Below are 22,288 nucleotides of genomic sequence, written 5' to 3'. Positions count from 1 at the left end.
CAGGGGCAGAACAACTTCTTATTTACAATGACGACCTACCGGGGAACAGTGGGCTAACTGCCTTGTTCAGGGGCAGAACAACTTCTTATTTACAATGACGACCTACCGGGGAACAGTGGGTTAACTGCCTTGTTAGGGCAGAACAACTTCTTATTTACAATGACGACCTACCGGGGAACAGTGGGTTAACTGCCTTGTTCAGGGGCAGAACAACTTCTTATTTACAATGACGACCTACCGGGGAACAGTGGGTTAACTGCCTTGTTCAGGTGAAGAACAACTTCTTATTTACAATGACGACCTACCGGGGAACAGTGGGTTAACTGCCTTGTTCAGGTGAAGAACAACTTCTTATTTACAATGACGACGTACCGGGGAACAGTGGGTTAACTGCCTTGTTCAGGGGCAGAACAACTTTTTATTTACAATGACGACCTACCGGGGAACAGTGGGTTAACTGCCTTGTTCAGGGGCAGAACAACTTCTTATTTACAATGACGACCTACCGGGGAACAGTGGGTTAACTGCCTTGTTCAGGGGCAGAACAACTTCTTATTTACAATGACGACCTACCGGGGAACAGTGGGTTAACTGCCTTGTTCAGGTGAAGAACAACTTCTTATTTACAATGACGACCTACCGGGGAACAGTGGGTTAACTGCCTTGTTCAGGTGAAGAACAACTTCTTATTTACAATGACGACCTACCGGGGAACAGTGGGTTAACTGCCTTGTTCAGGTGAAGAACAACTTCTTATTTACAATGACGATCTCCCGGGGAACAGTGGGTTAACTGTCTTGTTCAGGTCAAGAACAACTTCTTATTTACAATGACGACCTACCGGGGAACAGTGGGTTAACTGCCTTGTTCAGGGGCAGAACAACTTCTTATTTACAATGACGACCTACCGGGGAACAGTGGGTTAACTGCCTTGTTCAGGTGAAGAACAACTTCTTATTTACAATGACGACCTACCAGGGAACAGTGGGTTAACTGCCTTGTTCAGGGGCAGAACAACTTCTTATTTACCAAGATGACCTACCGGGGAACAGTGGGTTAACTGCCTTGTTCAGGTGAAGAACAACTTCTTATTTACAATGACGACCTGCCGGGGAACAGTGGGTTAACTGCCTTGTTCAGGTGAAGAACAACTTCTTATTTACAATGACGACCTACCGGGGAACAGTGGGTTAACTGCCTTGTTCAGGTGAAGAACAACTTCTTATTTACAATGACGACCTACCAGGGAACAGTGGGTTAACTGCCTTGTTCAGGGGCAGAACAACTTCTTATTTACCAAGATGACCTACCGGGGAACAGTGGGTTAACTGCCTTGTTCAGGTGAAGAACAACTTCTTATTTACAATGACGACCTGCCGGGGAACAGTGGGTTAACTGCCTTGTTCAGGTGAAGAACAACTTCTTATTTACAATGACGACCTACCGGGGAACAGTGGGTTAACTGCCTTGTTCAGGTGAAGAACAACTTCTTATTTACAATGACGACCTACCGGGGAACAGTGGGTTAACTGCCTTGTTCAGGTGAAGAACAACTTCTTATTTACAATGACGACCTACCGGGGAACAGTGGGTTAACTGCCTTGTTCAGGGGCAGAACAACTTCTTATTACAATGACGACCTACCGGGGAACAGTGGGTTAACTGCCTTGTTCAGGTGCAGAACAACTTCTTATTTACAATGACGACCTACCGGGGAACAGTGGGTTAACTGCCTTGTTCAGGTGAAGAACAACTTCTTATTTACAATGACGACCTACCGGGGAACAGTGGGTTAACTGCCTTGTTCAGGGGCAGAACAACTTCTTATTTACAATGACAACCTACCGGGGAACAGTGGGTTAACTGCCTTGTTCAGGTGAAGAACAACTTCTTATTTACAATGACGACGTACCGGGGAACAGTGGGTTAACTGCCTTGTTCAGGGGCAGAACAACTTCTTATTTACAATGACGACCTACCGGGGAACAGTGGGTTAACTGCCTTGTTCAGGGGCAGAACAACTTCTTATTTACAATGACGACCTACCGGGGAACAGTGGGTTAACTGCCTTGTTCAGGTGAAGAACAACTTCTTATTTACAATGACGACCTACCGGGGAACAGTGGGTTAACTGCCTTGTTCAGGGGCAGAACAACTTCTTATTTACAATGACGACCTACCGGGGAACAGTGGGTTAACTGCCTTGTTCAGGTGAAGAACAACTTCTTATTTACAATGACGACCTACCGGGGAACAGTGGGTTAACTGCCTTGTTCAGGTGAAGAACAACTTCTTATTTACAATGACGACCTACCGGGGAACAGTGGGCTAACTGCCTTGTTCAGGGGCAGAACAACTTCTTATTTACAATGACGACCTACCGGGGAACAGTGGGTTAACTGCCTTGTTTAGGGGCAGAACAACTTCTTATTTACAATGACGACCTACCGGGGAACAGTGGGTTAACTGCCTTGTTCAGGGGCAGAACAACTTCTTATTTACAATGACGACCTACCGGGGAACAGTGGGTTAACTGCCTTGTTCAGGTGAAGAACAACTTCTTATTTACAATGACGACCTACCGGGGAACAGTGGGTTAACTGCCTTGTTCAGGTGAAGAACAACTTCTTATTTACAATGACGACGTACCGGGGAACAGTGGGTTAACTGCCTTGTTCAGGGGCAGAACAACTTTTTATTTACAATGACGACCTACCGGGGAACAGTGGGTTAACTGCCTTGTTCAGGGGCAGAACAACTTCTTATTTACAATGACGACCTACCGGGGAACAGTGGGTTAACTGCCTTGTTCAGGGGCAGAACAACTTCTTATTTACAATGACGACCTACCGGGGAACAGTGGGTTAACTGCCTTGTTCAGGTGAAGAACAACTTCTTATTTACAATGACGACCTACCGGGGAACAGTGGGTTAACTGCCTTGTTCAGGTGAAGAACAACTTCTTATTTACAATGACGACCTACCGGGGAACAGTGGGTTAACTGCCTTGTTCAGGTGAAGAACAACTTCTTATTTACAATGACGATCTCCCGGGGAACAGTGGGTTAACTGTCTTGTTCAGGTCAAGAACAACTTCTTATTTACAATGACGACCTACCGGGGAACAGTGGGTTAACTGCCTTGTTCAGGGGCAGAACAACTTCTTATTTACAATGACGACCTACCGGGGAACAGTGGGTTAACTGCCTTGTTCAGGTGAAGAACAACTTCTTATTTACAATGACGACCTACCAGGGAACAGTGGGTTAACTGCCTTGTTCAGGGGCAGAACAACTTCTTATTTACCAAGATGACCTACCGGGGAACAGTGGGTTAACTGCCTTGTTCAGGTGAAGAACAACTTCTTATTTACAATGACGACCTGCCGGGGAACAGTGGGTTAACTGCCTTGTTCAGGTGAAGAACAACTTCTTATTTACAATGACGACCTACCGGGGAACAGTGGGTTAACTGCCTTGTTCAGGTGAAGAACAACTTCTTATTTACAATGACGACCTACCAGGGAACAGTGGGTTAACTGCCTTGTTCAGGGGCAGAACAACTTCTTATTTACCAAGATGACCTACCGGGGAACAGTGGGTTAACTGCCTTGTTCAGGTGAAGAACAACTTCTTATTTACAATGACGACCTGCCGGGGAACAGTGGGTTAACTGCCTTGTTCAGGTGAAGAACAACTTCTTATTTACAATGACGACCTACCGGGGAACAGTGGGTTAACTGCCTTGTTCAGGTGAAGAACAACTTCTTATTTACAATGACGACCTACCGGGGAACAGTGGGTTAACTGCCTTGTTCAGGTGAAGAACAACTTCTTATTTACAATGACGACCTACCGGGGAACAGTGGGTTAACTGCCTTGTTCAGGGGCAGAACAACTTCTTATTACAATGACGACCTACCGGGGAACAGTGGGTTAACTGCCTTGTTCAGGTGCAGAACAACTTCTTATTTACAATGACGACCTACCGGGGAACAGTGGGTTAACTGCCTTGTTCAGGTGAAGAACAACTTCTTATTTACAATGACGACCTACCGGGGAACAGTGGGTTAACTGCCTTGTTCAGGGGCAGAACAACTTCTTATTTACAATGACAACCTACCGGGGAACAGTGGGTTAACTGCCTTGTTCAGGTGAAGAACAACTTCTTATTTACAATGACGACGTACCGGGGAACAGTGGGTTAACTGCCTTGTTCAGGGGCAGAACAACTTCTTATTTACAATGACGACCTACCGGGGAACAGTGGGTTAACTGCCTTGTTCAGGGGCAGAACAACTTCTTATTTACAATGACGACCTACCGGGGAACAGTGGGTTAACTGCCTTGTTCAGGTGAAGAACAACTTCTTATTTACAATGACGACCTACCGGGGAACAGTGGGTTAACTGCCTTGTTCAGGGGCAGAACAACTTCTTATTTACAATGACGACCTACCGGGGAACAGTGGGTTAACTGCCTTGTTCAGGTGAAGAACAACTTCTTATTTACAATGACGACCTACCGGGGAACAGTGGGTTAACTGCCTTGTTCAGGTGAAGAACAACTTCTTATTTACAATGACGACCTACCGGGGAACAGTGGGTTAACTGCCTTGTTCAGGGGCAGAACAACTTCTTATTTACAATGACGACCTACCGGGGAACAGTGGGTTAACTGCCTTGTTCAGGTGAAGAACAACTTCTTATTTACAATGACGACCTACCGGGGAACAGTGGGTTAACTGCCTTGTTCAGGGGCAGAACAACTTCTTATTTACAATGACGACCTACCGGGGAACAGTGGGTTAACTGCCTTGTTCAGGTGAAGAACAACTTCTTATTTACAATGACGACCTACCGGGGAACAATGGGTTAACTGCCTTGTTCAGGTGAAGAACAACTTCTTATTTACAATGACGACCTACCGGGGAACAGTGGGTTAACTGCCTTGTTCAGGGGCAGAACAACTTCTTATTTACAATGACGACCTACCGGGGAACAGTGGGCTAACTGCCTTGTTCAGGGGCAGAACAACTTCTTATTTACAATGACGACCTACCGGGGAACAGTGGGTTAACTGCCTTGTTTAGGGGCAGAACAACTTCTTATTTACAATGACGACCTACCGGGGAACAGTGGGTTAACTGCCTTGTTCAGGGGCAGAACAACTTCTTATTTACAATGACGACCTACCGGGGAACAGTGGGTTAACTGCCTTGTTCAGGTGAAGAACAACTTCTTATTTACAATGACGACCTACCGGGGAACAGTGGGTTAACTGCCTTGTTCAGGTGAAGAACAACTTCTTATTTACAATGACGACGTACCGGGGAACAGTGGGTTAACTGCCTTGTTCAGGGGCAGAACAACTTTTTATTTACAATGACGACCTACCGGGGAACAGTGGGTTAACTGCCTTGTTCAGGGGCAGAACAACTTCTTATTTACAATGACGACCTACCGGGGAACAGTGGGTTAACTGCCTTGTTCAGGGGCAGAACAACTTCTTATTTACAATGACGACCTACCGGGGAACAGTGGGTTAACTGCCTTGTTCAGGTGAAGAACAACTTCTTATTTACAATGACGACCTACCGGGGAACAGTGGGTTAACTGCCTTGTTCAGGTGAAGAACAACTTCTTATTTACAATGACGACCTACCGGGGAACAGTGGGTTAACTGCCTTGTTCAGGTGAAGAACAACTTCTTATTTACAATGACGATCTCCCGGGGAACAGTGGGTTAACTGTCTTGTTCAGGTGAAGAACAACTTCTTATTTACAATGACGACCTACCGGGGAACAGTGGGTTAACTGCCTTGTTCAGGGGCAGAACAACTTCTTATTTACAATGACGACCTACCGGGGAACAGTGGGTTAACTGCCTTGTTCAGGTGAAGAACAACTTCTTATTTACAATGACGACCTACCAGGGAACAGTGGGTTAACTGCCTTGTTCAGGGGCAGAACAACTTCTTATTTACCAAGATGACCTACCGGGGAACAGTGGGTTAACTGCCTTGTTCAGGTGAAGAACAACTTCTTATTTACAATGACGACCTGCCGGGGAACAGTGGGTTAACTGCCTTGTTCAGGTGAAGAACAACTTCTTATTTACAATGACGACCTACCGGGGAACAGTGGGTTAACTGCCTTGTTCAGGTGAAGAACAACTTCTTATTTACAATGACGACCTACCGGGGAACAGTGGGTTAACTGCCTTGTTCAGGTGAAGAACAACTTCTTATTTACAATGACGACCTACCGGGGAACAGTGGGTTAACTGCCTTGTTCAGGGGCAGAACAACTTCTTATTACAATGACGACCTACCGGGGAACAGTGGGTTAACTGCCTTGTTCAGGTGCAGAACAACTTCTTATTTACAATGACGACCTACCGGGGAACAGTGGGTTAACTGCCTTGTTCAGGTGAAGAACAACTTCTTATTTACAATGACGACCTACCGGGGAACAGTGGGTTAACTGCCTTGTTCAGGGGCAGAACAACTTCTTATTTACAATGACAACCTACCGGGGAACAGTGGGTTAACTGCCTTGTTCAGGTGAAGAACAACTTCTTATTTACAATGACGACGTACCGGGGAACAGTGGGTTAACTGCCTTGTTCAGGGGCAGAACAACTTCTTATTTACAATGACGACCTACCGGGGAACAGTGGGTTAACTGCCTTGTTCAGGGGCAGAACAACTTCTTATTTACAATGACGACCTACCGGGGAACAGTGGGTTAACTGCCTTGTTCAGGTGAAGAACAACTTCTTATTTACAATGACGACCTACCGGGGAACAGTGGGTTAACTGCCTTGTTCAGGGGCAGAACAACTTCTTATTTACAATGACGACCTACCGGGGAACAGTGGGTTAACTGCCTTGTTCAGGTGAAGAACAACTTCTTATTTACAATGACGACCTACCGGGGAACAGTGGGTTAACTGCCTTGTTCAGGGGCAGAACAACTTCTTATTTACAATGACGACCTACCGGGGAACAGTGGGTTAACTGCCTTGTTCAGGTGAAGAACAACTTCTTATTTACAATGACGACCTACCGGGGAACAGTGGGTTAACTGCCTTGTTCAGGTGAAGAACAACTTCTTATTTACAATGACGACCTACCGGGGAACAGTGGGTTAACTGCCTTGTTCGGGGGCAGAACAACTTCTTATTTACAATGACGACCTACCGGGGAACAGTGGGTTAACTGCCTTGTTCAGGTGAAGAACAACTTCTTATTTACAATGACGACCTACCGGGGAACAGTGGGTTAACTGCCTTGTTCAGGTGAAGAACAACTTCTTATTTACAATGACGACCTACCGGGGAACAGTGGGTTAACTGCCTTGTTCAGGGGCAGAACAACTTCTTATTTACAATGACGACCTACCGGGGAACAGTGGGTTAACTGCCTTGTTCAGGTGAAGAACAACTTCTTATTTACAATGACGACCTACCGGGGAACAGTGGGTTAACTGCCTTGTTCAGGGGCAGAACAACTTCTTATTTACAATGACGACCTACCGGGGAACAGTGGGTTAACTGCCTTGTTCAGGTGAAGAACAACTTCTTATTTACAATGACGACCTACCGGGGAACAGTGGGTTAACTGCCTTGTTCAGGGGCAGAACAACTTCTTATTTACCAAGATGATCTACCGGGGTACAGTGGGTTAACTGCCTTGTTCAGGTGAAGAACAACTTCTTATTTACAATGACGACCTACCGGGGAACAGTGGGTTAACTGCCTTGTTCAGGTGAAGAACAACTTCTTATTTACAATGACGACCTACCGGGGAACAGTGGGTTAACTGCCTTGTTCAGGGGCAGAACAACTTCTTATTTACAATGACGACCTACCGGGGAACAGTGAGTTAACTGCCTTGTTCAGGTGAAGAACAACTTCTTATTTACAATGACGACCTACCGGGGAACAGTGGGTTAACTGCCTTGTTCAGGGGCAGAACAACTTCTTATTTACAATGACGACCTACCGGGGAACAGTGGGTTAACTGCCTTGTTCAGGTGAAGAACAACTTCTTATTTACAATGACGACCTACCGGGGAACCGTGGGTTAACTGCCTTGTTCAGGTGAAGAACAACTTCTTATTTACAATGACGACCTACCGGGGAACAGTGGGTTAACTGCCTTGTTCAGGTGAAGAACAACTTCTTATTTACAATGACGACCTACCGGGGAACAGTGGGTTAACTGCCTTGTTCAGGTGAAGAACAACTTCTTATTTACAATGACGACCTACCGGGAAACAGTGGGTTAACTGCCTTGTTCAGGTGAAGAACAACTTCTTATTTACAATGACGACCTACCGGGAAACAGTGGGTTAACTGCCTTGTTCAGTTGAAGAACAACTTCTTATTTACAATGACGACCTACGGGGGAACAGTGGGTTAACTGCCTTGTTCAGGTGAAGAACAACTTTTCTTTTACCTTGTCAGCTCGGGGATTCCATCCAGCAAACTTTCAGTTACTGGCTCGACGCTCTAATCTCGGTTAACCCAGAACAAAAAAGTATTGTGTAATTGGTCAGCTGCTCTATTAATTTCTGGGTCCATATGTGTTAAAGGAAGGGATCCAGAAATGCTAGATTGAGGAGCGGAACCAGAACGAGGAGCTCCACCTGAATGTCCCTTCCCCTTACGAAATTCAAAAAAATGCTAACACCTGTGAAATTGTGATTTGTCCAAAGCACTGGAACTAATGCTGAAAATGATCCCACGCAACCCATTCCTTCCCTAAAGATTCTACGTTACCAGTTATGTTTATATAAATCTCTCTGAGAGATTACTCATGTCGTGTCCCCGTCTCATCTCCTCTCCTCTCTTGCTGATGTTTTGTTGGTAATAACCAAACCTTGACTTGTGAATTTGAGTACATTTTGTAATTATGAATCTATTTGCAGACTCTGTAAGGTCATTGTGAATTTGAGTACATTTTTTAATTATGAATCTCTTTGCAGACTCTGTAAGGTCATTGTGAATTTGAGTACATTTTTTTATTATGAATCTATTTGCAGACTCTGTAAGGTCATTGTGAATTTGAGTACATTTTTTAATTATGAATCTATTTGCAGACTCTGTAAGGTCATTGTGAATTTGAGTACATTTTGTAATTATGAATCTATTTGCAGACTCTGTAAGGTCATTGTGAATTTGAGTACATTTTTTAATTATGAATCTATTTCCAGACTCTGTAAGCTCATTGAACAAATACATTAATCTTCTACATATCCCTTTCCAGTGGGATAATTCCAAAAACTTTATTTTCTGTACATTTGATGCAGAATAAGCCGCAAATAATCAAAGTGCCAGTAAAAACTGTAGTGGGATGTCCACTAACAAGGCTGGATCTCTGCTACAGAATGTAAATCTGGTTTTGCATATATGGTTATGTGTGTGTGTGTGTGTGTGTGTGTGTGTGTGTGTGTGTGTGTGTGTGTGTGTGTGTGTGTGTGTGTGTGTGTGTGTGTGTGTGTGTGTGTGTGTGTGTGTGTGTGTGCACACGCATGTGAATGTGTGTGTGTGCTTGGGTGTGTGTGTGTATCTGTGAAGCCTGGATCATGAATGTTCATTAGCCAGTGCATTCCAGTGATGGGGGGCTGCTGAGGCACAATTAATTAATTGATAGAAGCTGTCTCACACTGAGCCTAAGACACATTTGAACATTAATTAAAAAATATTCCCAGGTAGCCTTGATAATCAAAACAAACACACCATTAGCAGTGAATTAACCACAGTTTTAGGATGATTTCTTACGTGCTACCCATGCTTATGTTGAGCCCTATAAAATCTGCGACGCGGAGAACGCGGACCAAATCACGGAATACAGACATTAAAACGGAATTCAACAATATACAATATTTTATTAAACTTAGGGAATAAAATACAATTGTATTTCTCACATGCTTAGTAAACAACAAGTGCAGACTAACATTGAAATGCTTACACAAGGGCCCTTACCAACAACGCAGAGAGAAAGAAAATAGAGAAATAATAGAAAAATAAAACACGTAATAAAATTAAAAGTAATAACAAATACACAATGAGTAACAATAACCCAGCTATATATACGGGGTACCAGTACCGAGTCCATGTGCAGGGGTACGAGGTAATTGAGGTTGAAATGTACACTACTGTTCAAAAGTTTGGGGTCACTTAGAAATGTTGTTGTTTTTGAAAGAAAAGCACATTTTTGTCCATTAAAATAATAATAATTATTAAAAATACAGTGTAGACATTGTTAATGTTGTAAATGACTATTGTATCTGGAAACGGCTGATTTTTAATGGAATAATCTATATAGGCGTGAGGCCCATTATCAGCAACCATCACTCCTGTGTTCCAATGACACGTTGTGTTAGCTAATCTAAGTTTATCACTTTAAAAGGCTAACTGATCATTAGAAAACCCTTTTGCAATTATGTTAGCACAGCTGAAAACTGTTGTTCTGATTAAAGAAGCAAAAAAACTGGCCTTCTTTAGACTAGTTGAGTATCTGGAGCCAGAAACAAAGAACTTTCTTCTGAAACTCGTCAGTTTATTCTTGTCCTGAGAAATGCGATAAATGGCCAAGAAACTGAAGATCTCATTTCTAAGTGACCCCAAACTTTTGAACGGTAGTGTACATATAACTAGGAATAAAGTGTCAAAGAAGTTAGTGCAAAAAGGGTCAATGCAGATAGTCAAATAGTTAACCAAATAGCTACCCAGACTAACTACACTGAACACCTTTAAGAAAAAAAATGAATAAAACTATACTAAAACTATAACAAAAATCTAAACGCAACATGCAACAATTTCAAAGGTTTCACTGAGTTACACTTCACATAAGGAAATCAGTCAATTTAAATAAATTCATTAGACCCAAATCTATGGATTGTACATGACTGGGCAGGGCATAGGCCCACCAACTTGGGAGTCATGCCCACCCACTTAGGAGCCAGGCCCAGCCAATCAGAAGGAGGTTTTCCCCACAAAAGGGCTTTATTACAGACAGAAATACTCCTCATTTTCATCACCTGTCCGGGTGGCTGGTCTCAGACCATTCCGCAGGTGAAGAAGCCGTATGTGTTGGGCTGGCGTGGTTACATGTGGTCTGCGCTTGAGGCCAATTGGACGTACTGCCAAATTCTCTAAAACGACATCGGAGGCGGTTTATGGTAGAGAAATTAACATTAAATGATCTGGCAAAAGCTCTGGTTGACATCCCTGCAGTCAACATGCCAATTGCATGCTCCCTCAAAATTTAAGACATCTGTGGCAATGTGTTGTGTGACAAAACTGCACATTTTAGAGTGGCCTTTTATTGTCCCCAGCACAAGGTGCACCTGTGTAATGATCATGCTGTTTAATCACATTTTTGATATGCCACACCTGTCAGGTGAATGGACTATCTTAGCAAAGGAGAAATACTTACTAACAGGTATGTAAACAAATTTGTGCACAACATTGGAGAGAAATAAGCTTTTTGTGCGTATGGAACATTTCTGGGATCTTATATTTCAGGTCATGAAACAATGGTCTAACACTTTAGACCATTGCGTTTATATTTTTGTTGAGTATATTTAGCAGTCTTATGGCTTGGTGGGGTAGAAGCTGTTCAGGGTCCTGTTGGTTCCGGACTTGGTGCATCGGTACCGCTAGCTGTGCAGTAGCAGAGAAATCAGTCTATGACTTGGATGGCTGGAGTCTTTGAAAACTTTTAGGGCCTTCCTCTGACACCGCCTGGTATAGAGGTCCTGGATGGCAGGGAGCTCAGCTCCAGTGATGTACTGGGACGTACAAATACTACCAGCTGTAGAGCCTTACTTTCAATGGTGCAGCTGTAGAACCTTTTTTAGGATCTGAGGGTCCATGCCAAATATTTCCAGCCTCCTAAGGGGAAAGAGGCGTTGTCGTGCCCTCTTCACGACTGTGTTGGTGTGTGTGGACCATGCTATATCCTTCGTGATGTGGACACCGAGTAACTTGAATCCCTCGACCCGCTCCACTACAGCCCTGTTGATGTAAAATGGGGGTGTACTCGGCCCTCCGTTTCCTGTAGTTTACGATCAGCTCCTTTGTTTTGATGACGTTGAGGGAGAGGTTGATGTCCTGGCACCATAGTGCCAGGTCTCTGACCTCCTCCCTGTAGGGTATCTCATCGTCATCAGTGATCAGGCCAAACACTGCTGTGTCGTCAGCAAACTTAATGATTGTGTAGGAGTCGTGCTTGGCCACACAGTCGTGGGTAAACAGGGAGTACAAGAGAAACTAAGCACGCACCCCTGAGGGTCCCCCGTGTTGAGGGTCAGCATGGCAGATGTGTTGTTGCCTACCCTCACCACATGGGGCAGCCCGTCAGGAAGTCCAGGATCCAGTTGTTCAGTCCCAGGGACCTTAGCTTAGTGATGAGCATTGAGGACACTACGGTGTTGAACGCTGAGCTCGTAGTCAATGAACAGCATTCTCACATAGGTGTGGGAAAGGGCAGTGTGGAGGGCAATAGAGATTGCGTCATCTGTGGATCTGTTGGGGCGGTATGCGAATTGGAGTGGGTTCAGGGTGTCTGGGATGATGGTGTTGATGTGAGCCATGACCAGCCTTTCAAATCATTTAATGGCTACCGACGTGAGTGCTACAGGGCGGTAGTCACTTAAGCAAGTTACCTTCGCTTTCTTGGGCACAGGGACTATGATGGTCTGCTTGAAACATGTAGGTATTACAGACTGGGACAGGAAGAGGTTGAAAATGTCAGTGAAGACACTTGCCAGCTGGTCAGCGGATGCTCTGAGTATGCGTCGCAGTAATCTATCTAACCCTGTGGTCTTGTGAATGTTAACCTGTTTAAAGGACTTACTCACATTGGCTATGGAGAGAGTGATCACACATTTGGCCGGAACAGCTGGTGCTCTCATGCATGGTTCAGTGTTGCTTGCCTCGAAGCATGCATAGAAGGCATTTAGCTCATCTGGTAGGTTTGCGTCACTGGGCAGCTCGCGGCTTGGTTTCCCTTTGTAATCGGTGATAGTTTGCAAGTGCTGCTACATCCGACGAGCATCAGAGCCGATGTAGTAGGATTCGATCTTAGTCCTGTATTGACGCTTTGCCTGTTTAATGGTTCGTTGGAGAACGTAGTGGGATTTCTTATAAGTGTCCAGATAAGTGTCCCCAAATCAACTAAATGTATTTCAAATGTATTAACTTGCCCAAGTTTGTCATAAGACATGAACAGAATTAATCTGTGACTCGTATTTCCTGCAGATTTCTGAAAAGGCAACGAGAATTCCCCGTCTGTGTAGTGCACGGGTCTACCACCTTGTGTACCCGTTAGCGATGATGCTAATGAAAAGTCGTCTGGTAGATGGAAAGGCTTTCCCATAGGGCCCTACTTATGTTGTCAAGCTGGGTGCTATCTAAGCAACACTACAGAGTGCACTGTGCTTCGACTGACAGCTAAATCAGGTTTCTATGCTGCCTGCACCCCAACAAGAGTAAAGCCCCTTTACACTCCGTCTTAGGCCTGGAATAGAAAAGGCAACAATACAATGCAACCAGCAGTAGCAGGGAATCGGCTGAGCCCATATCTCGGACTTCACAGCAGAAGCTGTAAACCAAGAGGATAGAACTTGATGATGTTTTTCACCACTCTAAAAGGAAGTAACACACTGGATACTTGGCTAAGCTTGTTTTCTATAGTAGAGAATAATACCACCGCTAAAAGAAGTTGGCTGTCTTTATGTTCACATCTTTAAAAAGCTATCAGTGTCTGTAAAAGGTAGTCTACGGATAGTGTGTTTATCTGTAGATCCAGGATGGCTATAATGTAATATGTATACAGTACCAGTAAAAGTTTTAGAATACCTGCTCATTCAAGGGTTTTTATTTATTTTTTACTATTTTCTACATTGTAGAATAATGAATACATTGTAGACTATGAAATGACACATATGGAATCATGTAGTAACCAAAAAAGTGTTGAACAAATCTAAATATATTCTATATTTGAGATTCATCAAAGTAACCACCCTTTGCCTTGATGACAGCTTTGGCATTCTCTCAACCAGCTTCATGAGGTAGTCACCTGGAATGCATTTCAATTAACAGGTGTGTCTTGTTAAAAGTGAATTTGTGTTATTACTTTCCTTCTTAATGCGTTTGAGCCAATCAGTGATGTTGTGACAAGGTAGGGGGGGGGGGGGGTATAGAGAAGATAGCCCTATTTGGTAAAAGACCAAGTCCATATTATGGCAAGAACAGCTCAAATAAGCAAAGAGAAACGACAGTCCATCATTACTTTAAGACATGAAGGTCAGTCAATACAGAACATTTCAAGAACTTTGAACATTTCTTCAAGTGCAGTTGCAAAAACCATCAAGATATATATGATGAAACTGTTTCTCATGAGGACCGCCACAGGAATGGAAGACCCAGAGTTACATCTGCTGCAGAGGATAAGTTCATTAGAGTTACCAGCCTCAGAAATTGCAGCCCAAATAAAGGCTTCACAGAGTTCAAGTAACAGACACATCTCAACATCAACTGTTCAGAGGAGACTGTGTGAATCAGGCCTTCGTGGTTGAATTGCTGCAAATAAACCACTACTAAAGGACACCAATAATGAGAAGAGACTTGCTTGGGCCACGAAACACGAGCAATGGACATTAGACCGGTGGAAATTTGTCCTTTGGTCTGATGAGCCCAAATCGGAGATTTTTGGTTCCAACCGCCGTGCCTTTGTGAGACGCTGTGTGGGTGAACGGATGATCTCTGCATGTGTATTTCCCACCGTAAAACATGGAGGAGGAGGTGTCATGGTGTGGGGGTGCTTTGCTGGTGACAATGTCTATGATTTATTTAGAATTCAATGCACACTTAACCATCATGGCTACCACAGCATTCTGCATTCTGCATTTTTTAAATTTCACCTTTATTTAACCAGTTAAGCTAGTTGAGAACAAGTTCTCATTTACAACTGTGACCTGGCCAAGATAAAGCAAAGCAGCGCGACACAAACAACAGCACAGAATTAAACATGGAATAAACAAGCGTACAGTCAATAACACAATAGAAAAAAAGAAAGTCTATATACAGTGTGAGAAAATGGTGTGAGGAGGTAAGGCAATAAATAGGCCATAGTAGCAAAGTAATTACAATTTAGCAGATTAACACTGGAGTGATAGATGAGCAGATGATGATGAGCAGATGATGACGTGTAAGTAGTGATACTGGTGTACCAAAGAGCAGCAAAGTAAATAAAAACAATATGGGGATGAGGTAGGTAGATTGGGTGGGCTATTTACAGATGGACTATGTACAGCTGCAGCAATCGGTTAGCTGCTCAGATAGCTGATGTTTAAAGTTAGTGAGGGAAAAAAAGTATCGAGCTTCAGCGATTTTTGCAATTCGTTCTAGTCACTGGCAGCAGAGAACTGGAAGGAAAGGTGGCCAAAGTAGGTGTTGGCTTTGGGGATGACCAGTGAGATATACCTGCTGGAGCGCGTGCTACGGGTGGGTGTTGTTATCGTGACCAGTGAGCTGAGATAAGGCGGAGCTTTACCTAGCATAGACTTATAGATGACCTGGAGCCAGTGGGTCTGGCGACGAATATGTAGCAAGGGCCATCTGGTTTGGGTTTAACGGGACTATCATTTGTTTTTCAACAGGACATTGACCCAACACACCTCCAGGCTGAGTAATGGCTATTTTACCAAGAAGGAGAGTGATGGAGTGCTGCATCAGATGACCTGGTCTCCAGAATCCCCTGACCTCAACCAAATTGAGATGGTTTGGGATGAGTCGGACCGCAGAGTGAAGGAAAAGCAGCCAACAAGTGCTCAGCATATGTGGTAACTCCTTCAAGACTGTTGGAAAAGCATTACAGGTGAATCTGTTGATTCAGGTTGGATGCTCCCCATCCAACCTGACAGAGCTTGAGAGGATCTGCAGAGAAGAATGGGAAAAACTCCCCAAATACAGGTGTGCCAAGCTTGTAGTGTCATACCCAAGAAGACTTGAGGCTGTAAACGATGCTAAAGGTGCTTCAACAAAGTACTGAGTGAAGGGTCTGAATACTTATGTAAATGTGAGTTTTTTTTTATACATTTGCAAAAAAATATATATATTTTTTTGGCTTTGTCATTATGGGGTATTGTAGATTGAGTAGATTGATATGGAAAAAACACAATTTAATCCATTTTAGAACAAGGCTGTAACGTAAATGTGGAAATAGTCAAGGGGTCTGAATACTTCCCGAATACACTGTAATATATATCTATATTTATAAACTGGGTGGTTCGAGCCCTGAATGCTGATTGGCTGACAGGCATGGTATATCAGGGGTATGACAAAACATTTTATTTTTACTGCTCTAATTACATTGGTAACCAGTTTATAATAGCAATAAGGCACCTCGGGGATTTGTGATATATGGCCAATATACCACGGCTAAGGACTGTGTCCAGGCACTCTGCGATGCGTCATGCTTAAGAACAGCCCTTAGCCGTGGTATATTGGCCATATACTGTACCACACCTCCTCACCCCTTATTACTTAAATATCTATAGTCTGAGACAGTGAGTGTGCCAGTAATTTCATCTTCAAAACACCTGATATCTACAGAGACCTGAATAACTCATCCAAAAAGCATGTATGACCATGCTGTAGCATATAGAGACAGAGATAGTTCCTCACAGGTATGCATAACCATAGTCAATAATGTCCTGTATGATAAGGTGTGGAAGCTAGCTGCTTCCGACCTGCCGTGCTCAGATATCTGACTGTGTCTAATAGACAGGGCATTCACTGCTGTCTTCCGCCAGGTAGCAAGGGATTCAGACTATTTTACCCCCCTCTAGACCTCCCTCCGTCCATCCCTTCAGACCTCCCTTTTTCCCTCCAGACCTCCATCCCTTTCTCTAGCTGCCCCTCTTACCGTGCCTTGTTAAATATTCATCGGCAAACTGTTTTCCGGGGAGAGCAAAGGATGAGAGCGGAGAGAGGAGTGAAAGGAAGAGGAGAGAGAGACAGAGCAGAGGGGTCTGACAGCTTAATCATGGAGTCAAAGCTGCAGACAGGACAGGTCTTCTCTCTCTCTGCTGCCTCTGGCTGTCACAACCAGCTACATGGTGTAATCCCCTCTCCTCTCCTGACACCAGCAGACAGAGCAAAGAAAAAACAGACAGGGGCAGAGAGATACACAGAGGGGTAGAGAAGATTGAGATGCACAGAGGGGTAGAGAAAATAGAGAGGTAGACATAGAAAGACAGAGGACCTTTCAGAGGTGAAGATAGAGAAAGCGGCAGAAATACAGAGGCACAGATAGGAGAGGATAGAGAGACAGAGGGGAGAGGATAGAGAGACAGAGGTGAGAGGATAGAGAGACAGAGGTGAGAGGATAGAGAGACAGAGGGGAGAGGATAGAGAGACAGAGGGGAGAGAATAGAGAGACAGAGAGGAGAGGATAGAGAGACAGGGGGGAGAGGATAGAGAGACAGAGGGGAGAGGATAGAGAGACAGAGGGGAGAGGATAGAGAGACAGAGGGGAGAGGATAGAGAGACAGGGGGGAGAGGATAGAGAGACAGAGGGGAGAGGATAGAGAGACAGAGCGGAGAGGATAGAGAGACAGAGCGGAGAGGATAGAGAGACAGAGGGGAGAGGATAGAGAGACAGAGGGGAGATGATAGAGAGACAGGGGGGAGAGGATAGAGAGACAGAGGTGAGAGGATAGAGAGACAGAGGGGAGAGGATAGAGAAACAGAGGGGAGAGGATAGAGAGACAGAGGGGAGAGGATAGAGAGACAGAGGGGAGAGGATAGAGAGACAGAGGGGAGAGGATAGAGAGACAGGGGGGAGAGGATAGAGAGACAGAGGTGAGAGGATAGAGAGACAGAGGGGAGAGGATAGAGAAACAGAGGTGAGAGGATAGAGAGACAGAGGGGAGAGGATAGAGAGACAGAGGGGAGAGGATAGAGAGACAGATGGGAGAGGATAGAGAGAGAGCGGTGAGAGGATAGAGAGACAGAGGTGAGAGGATAGAGAGACAGAGGGGAGAGGATAGAGAGACAGAGGGGAGAGGGGACAGAGGGGAGAGGATAGAGAGACAGAGGGGAGAGGATAGAGAGACAGAGGGGAGAGGATAGAGAGACAGGGGTGAGAGGATAGAGAGAGAGAGGAGAGGATAGAGAGACAGAGAGGAGAGGATCGAGAGACAGAGGTGAGAGGATAGAGAGACAGGGGGAGAGGATAGAGAGACAGAAGGGAGAGGATAGAGAGACAGGGGGGAGAGGATAGAGAGACAGATGGGAGAGGAGAGAGAGACAGATGGGAGAGGATAGAGAGACAGCGGTGAGAGGATAGAGAGACAGGGGGGAGAGGATAGAGAGACAGAGGGGAGAGGATAGAGAGACAGAGGTGAGAGGATAGAGAGACAGAGGGGAGAGGATAGAGAGACAGAAGGGAGAGGATAGAGAGACAGGGGGGAGAGGATAGAGAGACAGATGGGAGAGGAGAGAGAGACAGATGGGAGAGGATAGAGAGACAGCGGTGAGAGGATAGAGAGACAGATGGGAGAGGATAGAGAGACAGAGGGGAGAGGATAGAGAGACAGAGGTGAGAGGATAGAGAGACAGAGGGGAGAGGATAGAGAGACAGATGGGAGAGGATAGAGAGACAGGGGGAGAGGATAGAGAGACAGGGGGGAGAGGATAGAGAGACAGCGGTGAGAGGATAGAGAGACAGATGGGAGAGGATAGAGAGACAGAGGTGAGAGGATAGAGAGACAGAGGTGAGAGGATAGAGAGACAGAGGGGAGAGGATAGAGAGACAGAGGTGAGAGGATATAGAGACAGGGGGGAGAGGATAGAGAGACAGAGGTGAGAGGATAGAGAGACAGAGGGGAGAGGATAGAGAGACAGAGGTGAGAGGATAGAGAGACAGGGGGGAGAGGATAGAGAGACAGAGGGGAGAGGATAGAGAGACAGAGGGGAGAGGATAGAGAGACAGAGGGGAGATGATAGAGAGACAGAGGGGAGAGGATAGAGAGACAGAGGGGAGAGGATAGAGAGACAGAGGGGAGAGGATAGAGAGACAGAGGTGAGAGGATAGAGAGACAGAGGGGAGAGGATAGAGAGACAGAGGGGAGAGGATAGAGAGACAGAGGGGAGAGGATAGAGAGACAGAGGGGAGAGGATAGAGAGACAGAGGGGAGAGGATAGAGAGACAGAGGGGAGAGGATAGAGAGACAGAGGGGAGAGGATAGAGAGACAGAGGGGAGAGGATAGAGAGACAGAGGGGAGAGGATAGAGAGACAGAGGGGAGAGGATAGAGAGACAGAGGGGAGAGGATAGAGAGACAGATGGGAGAGGATAGAGAGACAGAGGGGAGAGGATAGAGAGACAGAGGGGAGAGGATAGAGAGACAGAGGGGAGAGGATAGAGAGACAGAGGGGAGAGGATAGAGAGACAGAGGTGAGAGGATAGAGAGACAGAGGGGAGAGGATAGAGACACAGAGGGGAGAGGATAGAGACACAGAGGGGAGAGGATAGAGAGACAGAGCGGAGAGGATAGAGAGACAGAGCGGAGAGGATAGAGAGACAGAGGTGAGAGGATAGAGAGACAGAGGGGAGAGGATAGAGAGACAGAGGTGAGAGGATAGAGAGACAGAGGGGAGAGGATAGAGAGACAGAGGGGAGATGATAGAGAGACAGAGGTGAGAGGATAGAGAGACAGAGGGGAGAGGATAGAGAGACAGAGGGGAGAGGATAGAGAGACAGAGGGGAGAGGATAGAGAGACAGAGGGGAGAGGATAGAGAGACAGAGGGGAGAGGATAGAGAGACAGAGGGGAGAGGATAGAGAGACAGAGGGGAGAGGATAGAGAGACAGAGGGGAGAGGATAGAGAGACAGAGGGGAGACGATAGAGAGACAGAGGGGAGACGATAGAGAGACAGAGGGGAGAGGATAGAGAGACAGAGGTGAGAGGATAGAGAGACAGAGGGGAGAGGATAGAGAGACAGAGGGGAGAGGATAGAGAGACAGAGGGGAGAGGATATAGAGACAGAGGGGAGAGGATAGAGAGACAGAGGGGAGAGGATAGAGAGACAGAGGGGAGAGGATAGAGAGACAGAGGGGAGAGGATAGAGAGACAGAGGGGAGAGGATAGAGAGACAGAGGGGAGAGGATAGAGAGACAGAGGGGAGAGGATAGAGAGACAGAGGGGAGAGGATAGAGAGACAGAGGGGAGAGGATAGAGAGACAGAGGGGAGAGGATAGAGAGACAGAGGGGAGAGGATAGAGAGACAGAGGGGAGAGGATAGAGAGACAGAGGTGAGAGGATAGAGAGACAGAGGGGAGAGGATAGAGAGACAGAGGGGAGAGGATAGAGAGACAGAGGGGAGAGGATAGAGAGACCGAGGGGAGAGGATAGAGAGACAGAGCGGAGAGGATAGAGAGACAGAGGTGAGAGGATAGAGAGACAGAGGGGAGAGGATAGAGAGACAGAGGGGAGAGGATAGAGAGACAGAGGGGAGACGATAGAGAGACAGAGGGGAGAGGATAGAGAGACAGAGGGGAGAGGATAGAGAGACAGAGGGGAGAGGATAGAGAGACAGAGGGGAGAGGATAGAGAGACAGAGGGGAGACGATAGAGAGACAGAGGGGAGAGGATAGAGAGACAGAGGGGAGAGGATAGAGAGACAGAGGGGAGAGGATAGAGAGACAGAGGGGAGAGGATAGAGAGACAGAGGGGAGAGGATATAGAGAAGAGTTAAAGAGCTACAAGGAAAACCGTTTGTCAATAGTTAATCTGAACAGAAGGACTTCTTGTCATAACCCAGCGTGAATGGACAGTCAGCCGTCCAATCTATTCACCCACAAGCGACAGCCACCTCACGCTAGACACAGCCGTGCTCGTACCAGACATCCCACAGTGAACAAATCCAAATCGTTTCTTTTCACTCACATTGAAAGAGTCCATTATGACTTTATATGGCCCTTTAGTATCAAGTGAAGGTGGAAATTGAAAATAGATTGAATGTGAGTCTTTCCTTCGAGACTTGTGCTAATTATCTCACTCACTATCCTCTCTCTAGAAGTCTGGAAATACAACAGACCTGGGAATCGGATCATTATTGGTCGTTATCACATCTTCTGATCAATATGATTGATTGGGTATTGATCAAGCCAAGACATTATGTTTTTGAATAAACTATGGGATCCTCCACACAAACGACATGACTGGGTGCAGCAGTGAATCACATGCACGGTACAGCTAGGGGATATGGGCAAAAATCCATACTGCGATAAATTGCCTGAATTGATGTGATAACGATAAATAGAACAATAAGTATATTACATTAATGTGCACCACAGTTTTTTAAATGATCCTTTAAACTACTACTACTAGTTTGATGGTTGTACCACCATCAATTGTCCCATTAACAATCACCCATATTATCAAACTTGTTTCATTTCAAACTCCACATTTCTCTAGTATAGGCTACTTACAGTACTGAACGATATCAGCAAAATGTCTGCGACAAGTGATCGGTGTCGATCATTTTTGGTTTATCGTCCCAGCGCTAACACACACACGTGCGCGCAAGCACACACACACTTACCCCATTCATGGGATAGGTCTTCCATCCCAGCTCTCCCAAAACAGACGTGGTGTCCAGCAGTACCACTGAAACAGAACAGGAGACCACAACCATTAGCATAATGTTGATATACATACCTCCCTGTTTCTGCATCAGTAATTGAAATATTGCTCATAAATTCTCATTTAGACTTCTGTAGCTTTATAAAAATGAGTTTCCCCCCAGATTAATATTTGCGTGTCCATTTTAGTAAAGCATCATTTCAGAGCTAAACAACACAATTTAGCCCTGATAGAGACTGTTGACAGCAATCTGACTGCAATCTATCTCCTTCATATCCTCTCCCATTCACAGGCTTTTTTCACTTTAGCTCAGACAATAAGGACTTCCTGTCTGTCCCCAGAGATAAGATTACAAATAACCCGTCTCTTGGTCCTGAAGCATTTCCGTGTAATATCCGGCTATTCAACGTGAACTGGAGTACTGTAATTAATGTACATTATGTATACATTACATACAGCATGCAAATTGTATTCAAATTAGCAATGATTCTGGTAGATTCTGTTGATAGCTTTCACTGTAAGAGAAAGACAAAACATGTCCTTGAGACTTCTGATATAAAATACATGGAAATACTGGGAATTGTATTTGGGATTGTGAAAGTAGTATTTTCATACTAGT

At 45.2% G+C, this 22,288-nt stretch overlaps 1 protein-coding gene across 2 annotated transcripts in view; it reads right to left on the bottom strand.

Annotated features, from left to right (window-relative positions):
* LOC120063772 (ephrin type-A receptor 6-like) overlaps nucleotides 1-21,685 on the bottom strand; it is a 236,441-nt gene extending 214,756 nt beyond the window's left edge. For both annotated transcript variants that reach the window (XM_039014064.1, XM_039014065.1), the window contains exon 1: nucleotides 21,629-21,685. In XM_039014064.1, coding sequence (XP_038869992.1) covers nucleotides 21,629-21,637 — 9 coding nt within the window. In that variant the 5' untranslated portion in view covers nucleotides 21,638-21,685. The remainder of the gene's footprint in view (nucleotides 1-21,628) is intronic.
* Between the last annotated feature and the right edge of the window lie 603 nt (nucleotides 21,686-22,288).

This window comes from Salvelinus namaycush, chromosome 19 (assembly GCF_016432855.1).
Source record: "Salvelinus namaycush isolate Seneca chromosome 19, SaNama_1.0, whole genome shotgun sequence".
Taxonomy (NCBI): Eukaryota; Metazoa; Chordata; class Actinopteri; order Salmoniformes; family Salmonidae; genus Salvelinus; species Salvelinus namaycush.
This window is presented reverse-complemented; position numbering and strand designations above follow the sequence as displayed.